This window comes from Teleopsis dalmanni, chromosome 2 (assembly GCF_002237135.1).
Source record: "Teleopsis dalmanni isolate 2A chromosome 2, ASM223713v2, whole genome shotgun sequence".
NCBI classification, from domain to species: domain Eukaryota; kingdom Metazoa; phylum Arthropoda; class Insecta; order Diptera; family Diopsidae; genus Teleopsis; species Teleopsis dalmanni.
In genome coordinates this window covers 98358606-98367142 of record NC_051847.1, presented here as the reverse complement: position 1 = coordinate 98367142, position 8537 = coordinate 98358606, and the positions used below count along the sequence as shown (strand labels likewise).

The 8537-nt window shown below is 28.0% G+C and overlaps 1 protein-coding gene across 1 annotated transcript; it reads right to left on the bottom strand.

Annotated features, from left to right (window-relative positions):
* Positions 1-7862: 7862 nt before the first annotated feature.
* LOC119682979 (tubulointerstitial nephritis antigen-like) lies at positions 7863-8530 on the bottom strand. The gene is made up of 2 exons (XM_038096564.1): positions 8327-8530; positions 7863-8249 (listed from the first exon to the last, which is right to left on the bottom strand). The coding sequence occupies exons 1-2, from the start codon at positions 8501-8503 to the stop codon at positions 8106-8108; spliced, it is 321 nt and encodes a 106-aa protein (XP_037952492.1). The 5' UTR covers positions 8504-8530; the 3' UTR covers positions 7863-8105.
* Between the last annotated feature and the right edge of the window lie 7 nt (positions 8531-8537).

The following is an 8537-nucleotide window of genomic DNA, read 5'->3' as shown; positions in this document are numbered from 1 at the left end:
TTGAAAAAATTATTATATTCAAAATATGAGACTAATTAGTATTCCACACGTATTTATATGTAGAGTATATTTGAAACAGAAAAAAAATATGGTCACAAGAAAATAACTTAATTACTAATATTATTATTTTGCCATTAATTAAAAAAGTTTAAATAATTTTTATTACTCGTGAAAAAGTATTTATTCTCTTAATCAGAGCATAGAGTATAGAGCGATTATAGACAAAAATAAGTGCATTTAAAAAAAATACCAAAAAATAAATATGACAACCAGGCCTTCCAAAAGATTTCGATATAAATTTCATATGAATTTTTGAAAGGTTCAGTTTTTATTTTAATATTTATAATTATTATTAATCACATATTTACAATAAAAAGAAATTATATATATATAGTACATAGAATTAAAGTTTAACACTTGCAATACAAAAAATTATATGCAAAATATAAAAACCTAAAAATATTTCCAAAGATCAGTAAAATAAAACATCTACTGCTGTATTTTCTTACTATATATCCCTTTTCACAGATGAATTTATTTACAAAATTGATTATTGAAGGATTTCCAGTTATCTATCTTTGTTCCATGCTATTACTTATAATTCGCTAATCATTATTTCCGTTTCTTGGTAACTATTCTATGTCAGGTCGTTTCGTTCTACCTCTTGACCTTTCATGTTTAGAATGAATTCATAAAATATTTCATTCAAGTCTCTTTGTAATCTGTAGCCCTATCACATATGTGGAACATTACTTACTGTACTGTAGTGCTGTTTATTCTCTAGACAGCGATTGGTTTTCACCTAATCGTGATTGCGACATACCCTATTTAATATTAGGAATAGGAATAAACAGGGTATCAGCTCCCAACGAAGTGGAGCACTGCGACCATAGTTAATTTTTGTGCTGCAACAGACCCTAACCGAACTGAAAGCATTCCGGGTTCCAAATGAAAGTCAGAATGTCGGCCGTTGAGGACATTCTGGACATTCTTGTTAATGTCAGAAGGGGAGAGTAGGTCACGACCCAGTGACCTCCTCTTGGCTCCGAACAAGGCTGGGCAGTCACAAAAAATTTGATTTAATATTAATTAATAATATTATAGTTTATAATATTATTAATAATATTTATAAATCGCTTATCTGTAAATAAGAATCAAAAATTCTTCTATTGATTGATTATGAAATTAATTTACGTTATGATTCAATTATCATTTGGTTTTCAATGTAAGTTTAAAATTATATTATGAGATAAACTTTTTATTTGGCCTCCAACCATAGTCGACACTTAATAAGTGGTTAAGTGAATGTTGGAAACTTATATTCTTAACATTTGTTCTCAAAAGATAACAAGCGTCTTGTGTAAACAAAGACATCATTGTCAATATGTCACTGTAATCTTGACATTATATATATGTCAAAAATATAACACGTCTTTTGATATATGTATGTATATTTTTTAAGTATAAAATACAGTGTATTAGTAATTAAATGAAATAAACGTAATGACTATGTGCTGGGCTTGCACAACGTCACTTGTCGACGTTCGCCGGTAGACTGATCCCCTTTACTTTTGACATGTACTATAAATGTAAGTAATTGGAAATAAACGATATTAACACCCTATATTTTAATAATTTTTACAGTTTCGAAACTACATTTCATGTTAATATATCTTCTATTAATTTATTACTAGTTTATATATATGGTATATATGTTTATGACCATGCATAGAAAAAGAAATTTTGTCTGCCATATCAGTATATCAGTACTTCCTCAAATTTTAACTCTGGGTAAATAAAAATTAATAAGGAAATTAATCAAATATTTTTTAACCGTGGTGTTACTGAAAAAAATATAATTTGGTTAATTAACAGGAACAAAAACATATGGGGTACTTAATCCTTGATTTTGATTTTCCATTGCTTTTTTTCTGGAGATAAAATAGTCGTCGAATACTTACTTTTATAATTCGTTGATTTCTTCAACAAAATTACATATAATGCAGTTTCGTTGAAACCAGTTGCCGTCCAGGGCATGGAAAATATATCGTTGTTCATGGGTACTTGAGTAGTTTCGAAAATGATCAAATCATTAAACTATATTCCATTGCTTTCAAAGAAAAAACACAAAGTAAATCACATCAATTACTAGTAAAAAATTCAGTCAACCAGTTAGTTCAGTGTAAAGAAAAAAGAATATTTAAGTTACATATTTTAGCAAAAATTATATATGAAACGGTAATATTAACAGAGACTGTTTTATATGGGTCATTATCTGTACCTTATCGAATTAAAGGGTTTTAAATTTTGATTCCAACTTTTGTTTGAAAATATAATTAATTCTAATTTATATAATACAACAACTTACTATGTATAAAACCTATAACTATCGTATATTGAAGGACAGCAGTTAAATGATACCAAAATTATTGAAAAAATAATTAAATTATTAATTATAAATTATGTTTTAAAAGGTAAGGCAACAGAACATTGTTATATTCCCTCCTCAGCAAAGCTGTAATTAAAAAAAAATGTCTTTAAATTATTGAAGAATTGATTGAAATTGAAAATAAATAAAGGAATTCCTAAAATTGACTCACATTTCTAGAGTTATTCCATAAGATCGCATCACTGCATAAAATCGATTACTTTCCGTATTTTCTCTGAATAATGTGTATGTCAGTCGCATTTCATATTTCTTAATTGGTCGTTAGGACTTTCTTTTTTTACATATAAGACTTTGTATCAAGTATCTTTCTTTTGAATTTTCCACTTAGTTTTTATTCATTCTACCTTCTCAATTCTTTGCTCTTAACAGAGCGCGATAACGTATTAAAAATGTACATTTTTTGTTTTGTAGCTCCATGTTATTGTTTGATCTTGAAGCAATGTATATCGTTTTACTCATGGTTTTTCCAAGAAACGGTTGTAACTTTAATTGATCAACCCAACGTGTAGGTTGGGTTGACGATCGTCCTCGTCGTCTGCTTCCGCTACGTGATCAAAGTAGATTAAATATGAGTTGATAATCATTTCCATAAGTCTGGTCTTTATATTTTATTTTTCCAGTACAGAAACACTCTTCTATGGACCCACAGTTCGAAGGCCTCAATCCTCTGTCTGTTCAATTTTTTATGGTTCATGCCTCAGTTGCATTGATAGCTATAAGAAATACCAAGGCGTTTACAAGACGAAGCTTTCTAGATTTTGTTATAGTTCTGTCTTGCCATATTTTTACGACGTTTATTTTCTTCAAAGCACATATATATATACATATAAACATATATACTATATATAAAAATCTGTTTCATATAACTGAATTTAGTTAATATGAATCTACTTTATAGTAAAATGGAATTAATTTTGAATGTATTAGAGGGGGTGTTCAATTTCAACCTGTTCAAATACTTGTCAGACGATTTAATAAAACTTTCATGATATAAGAATTTTATCTTTGACACACTTTGCTCAAATTTGCTTGAAGCGATATTAAATGAAGTTCCTTAAATTTTGCCATTGAAATAGTCCTGTCCGATTGATTTTAATGGACACTAAAGAATTAAACATAATAGAATTTGTTTTTAAAAATCAGTTATATTTGTAACTAAAATCGTATTTACCCAAGACGAAATCGCGGATTTGTTTTAAAGTGTAGCATGCGAACAATATGAACCATATAAGGAATTAGTATGAATATGAATTTAAAATAACAGTGTGGTCAGGTATATATTTTATATCTACTACTTCCACAATATAACTTTTTCCCGGTCCAATAAAATCATTTGAAACGAATTCATTGAATACTAAATTTTTTTTTAATTTCTCATTTTAAGAAAATATTATTCAATAAAAAATGGGAGTAGTTGAAATAATTTGTAAATGCTCTGTTCCAATTATTATGATCTGTTGAATATATTAATATACACCTTTTACTTGCATATAAACCCTAACTAGGGACATCACCAATCCTTTAAAGTCAATTCTCACTAAAACTCGCAGTTCGGAAATGTACGTTTTTGTAAGATGTAAGGTATTATAGAAGGAAAGAAGTTCCATATATTAAATGTATCTAAATGTTTGTTATAATGAGAATATTACTAAACAAAATGTATTTTCTGTATTTAAAATAAATGGAATTAAAACTAAAAAAAAATGTTCTTTTTATAAATATTAATTTTTTTAATTATAATACAATAAGCGACGGTTTTAAAAGAATGGAAATCATTTATATAGTCTCTTCCAGCGCTTTGGAATAAAAATTTTGTGCGTTGAAGTCTCAGCAAGACTACAATGTCATTTTTTGGTATGCTCGAGAGAACACCATCTAGCATACTATAAAAATTATCCTTATCCACAGGCTCACTCTCTTCTGTTGGAGCATAGCATTGGATGAGTGATATGTTAAATTTTTTAGCTCGTAATCGTACGGTTATGATCCTTTCGGAGTGCAATTGCCAAGATATGACGTTCGGCATGCCTGAATAGATTATTAAATTACTTTGATTGTTTAGTAGTTTTCCGCAACTAAATAAGTAAAGTTGTTAAATTATTTTGACAATATTTAGTAAATTATTTTTAAATTCAAAAAAACTAAATCTTTATGATTCACAGTGTCTAATTAGGTTTGAGGGTGTCCGATTTTGAAAAGAATGGCCTCCATATAGTATATACCATATTTTAGGTCATGCAATATAACGTAACAGTATCCAATTTAGCGTTACTTCTGAAATTTGTTAAATTATTTGTCTGTCCATATAAGTTAGTATAGAAAGATTTGGTTTTTACATTCACATAACTATTAACAAAAATGAAACATCAAAATAAATAATTTTTTCAAATTTAAATTGTAATTGTATATATATTTTTAGAGGTTATTTTTGCAAAACAACAAAAGAACGCTTTAAATTTTTATTATAATTTGAACTATTTTTATCAGAGGTGCTTCACTTTGGTGGGATTCAACAAATTATAAAGATTATTTACATTCTAATTGCAAAACATAGTTTTTTTACGATCTTAGAAGAAATGGAAAAGAAATGTCAAAATCTATTTAAAACAATATTGAAAATTTGAAAATGTCGAAGAGACTGAAGATTTTATTAAATTTGTTTAATAATAGTTTTGTACATAATTATAAATAAAATTTGTTAAATTATTGTTACAAAACTATTTTAATTAAATGATTTATTTACAAAAATTTATCAAACACACAAAACAAAACATAACAAGAGGAATGTCAAAATTAATCTCCAATGTATAATGTAAACGGTGGAGATTAAAAATGTAGATCAACTTGAACTCGTTCTCGTTAATCTCGATATTTATATTGTTAAGGTTTTTTACGGTATTTCATTTAATAAGAATGTGTTTTTCTCTCGTTATCTTACCACTAACAATTGCAGCTTGTGTGAAATGCTCATACAGTAATGCATTTTTATATGTAAGATCCACTGTATATTAACTCACAAAAGTATGCCGAACCAGACTCCGCGCGCAAAGGTATGCAATACTTTTAGGTTATTTAAAGTCTCCGCTCTTTACTTTCTTAAATTTAAATTTTAAATAATTGGCTAGACCGTAGAAATACGAAGATCGTATTAGAATGAAATGATCGAAATTTCTTCGTATCTACATAAGGTTTTCAATAGCTTGGCGAGTGGTTTGATTTTCCGGTCAACCAACATTTGCAATAATAAGATAATGGCTGACTTTTTTTTTTTAACAATTATCAAATTATTTAAATTCTAATTTGCATTACTTACTTACTTACTTATGTGGCCATAACAACCCGTTACCGAGTTTCGGCCTGACGCAGCATGTCTCCCCAGGCGCCTCTAATTTGCATTATTAAGTCTTAATTAAATTAAATTCATTTTTATTGGTTGATATTGCAATTTAAATGAAAGTTACCCATGCAGGAATATACATGATCCAAATAAACATAAACACGTACCGTGTTAAATCGGTATCGTGTTTTACAAAATTTTTTATTTGATCATTTTAACTATAATATAATGTATATATAATTAAATATAATTAAAGTTTAGATAGAATGTAATATGAGGCATTGTCTACAGTATTGTATGGAAACTTATTTTGTTTTACATTGAAACGTGTCACACAAAACTTTACAGCAATAGACGTGCTCGGTACATCGATAAAGTGATAAAATTTAGTGTGTTATTGTTTTTGTGAAACTACATCGTTACCGAGTTGCCGAAATAACGAATCAACGAATTATCGAGACATCAGGTCCTAGAATTTTTTGCGTATTTGGTAAAACATCATCTTATTCTTATTGAAATATTACAAAAAAAAAAAAAAAAAAAAAAAACAAATATCGATGGAAATAAAAGTTATATAAAAAACTTTTCTTTTTTCCAATTTTTATGCTAAATTCTTGTTATTTTGGCAATCAGCTACTTCGGTAGCTCAATTTTATCAACTTTATCCAGAAACCTTACCGTTCAGACGTTTGTCATTTTATCACTGTCCCGATTATTGTATCATCAATTCATCGAGCAATGTTTGAATTTCCTTAAGGTAGATCAATACATTTTGTACTATTTTATATCGAAAAAAAGTCTTAATATATAAATTTTTTCAATCGGTAGAGCTTTTTAAATAGAGTATATATGTTATATATATTTATATAGAGTATATATGTATTTTTCATTCAACTGAAAAAATAATTGGTCTGAAAATAAAAAGAGACTTTTCATTCAAAAAACCAAATTATATATTTTGTTAAAATACAAGCAAAAATATTCAACAAAAAATGCAATTCTAATTCAAAAAATAATTATAATTCTTTTAAAAAGTTGATTTTCGTTATCATTATCATCAAAAACAGCAGCTGATCTGATTTTTTTTCCAAATTGGAAAATACTATAATACTATTCTCTTATTGAATCTTTGTTATGCAAGCACCGTGTTATATGAGTGATATCTATATTATGATAGACAAAGTTTATATATCATAAAATAATATATAACCTATAAAAATTAATATTTACTTCTTCGGTTGGTTATATTCTATAATGTATTTATAATTAAACTTCTTGCTAGTAGATAAATTTATATATCTATATATACTTTTATAAGGTAAAAGTTCAAGGTATGTATCACGCGTTTTCTCTACATTTAGAAAGGAATTTATCTCAAGTATATACGAGAATTTCGAAATATTAAAATGACTTACTTCTCCGTAATGGGGAGTTTAGGACTCACCATTTCGTGAAGGATGTGACAAATAAAGTACTCAACAAAGGTCTTCAATTCGACTCATTTCATCATATCCATAAACCTTATATACTGGCTACATATAGTCCCGTTTAGTTTTTCTTTTTCGGAACTTGCATTTGCATTTTACAAAATCCAATTTCTTTATAAAAGACCATTTGTTGTAGATATTATTCAAAATTTCTAAAAAATGCATTTCTATCGAACTCCATAAAGTTGAAATGCATTATGTATATAAGTATTTCCACTTTTATCAAATTTGTTAACAAATTCGCTAAAACTTATAAACAACGGTTGGATTATATGTCAACGTTGAAGCTTCAGCATTACTTCAGGCGATTATTCAGTACCATGATTATTTGTGGGGGTTTTAAGCAAGTCTCTCAATATCTTATGTATTCCTGATACATCTTATATGCGTTATATTTAAATGAATCCAACAAAATTTCTTTCTAATATTGTGTCATCTGTCTGCCCTGTGGAAATGATTTGCAAATGAAATCGAAATAAAAACTATGACAAAGTGTTCTTTTCATTTAGTTATCGATTTTTTTTATTTTTTCATCTCAGCATATTTAAATACATATCATGAATTCTGAATTATATTGTATAAAATAATCCTATATAGACATATAAATAGATATTAATTTTGAAAGTTTCCGCAGTGTTTTGGCAGTACAAACAAATTTAAGGCAGTAATAAAAAATAATACGAGATTTAAAGTTGCGATTAGTTAGAAGTAGACTTAGCAAGCTAAAACACAAAATTGCGTTAGTATCAGATTTTGCATTTTCCTTTTATAAGGGCTTAATATCAATAGAAGTTGCTACAATTAGAGCTATCGGTTTGGTAAAACTCTTAGATTAAGGTAACTTAGATTTATAATAATTATAAACATTGGGCCATGCTGCCAAAACATATTCTTCAATGCCGCATTCATTTTCGCCTCGTAATATGCGGAAATATCCATGTTCACCCCACCATGGTCCCCATGAATTGGCTGCAATCTAAACATCAACCCAAAAAATAAATAACAGAGTTTAGAGTTTAGTTTATCTGTATTCGGATTTTTAGACTAACTTACCCAGTATTTAATACCATTATGTTCCTCACCCCAACCTACTAATTTGACTGAGTGGAACCCTGTTTCGCTACCGCGACTAGCACCTGTATGTCGATATATTCCACCAGAATAAGCGAAAAAGTCTCTATAAATACGCATTGTGGCTTGCACTGGACCAGAATGGAATATTTCAGCCATAATATCAGTTTCATTATTCAGTGAATATGCAGGA

Bases quoted from the DNA above. Each gene is read 5' to 3' on its own strand.
- LOC119682979 (XM_038096564.1), bottom strand. From the start codon at position 8,503: ATGGCTGAAATATTCCATTCTGGTCCAGTGCAAGCCACAATGCGTATT. The intron at 8,250-8,326 runs GTAAGTTAGTCT...GTTGATGTTTAG, and splicing joins ATAATGGTATTAAATACTGG to ATTGCAGCCAATTCATGGGG.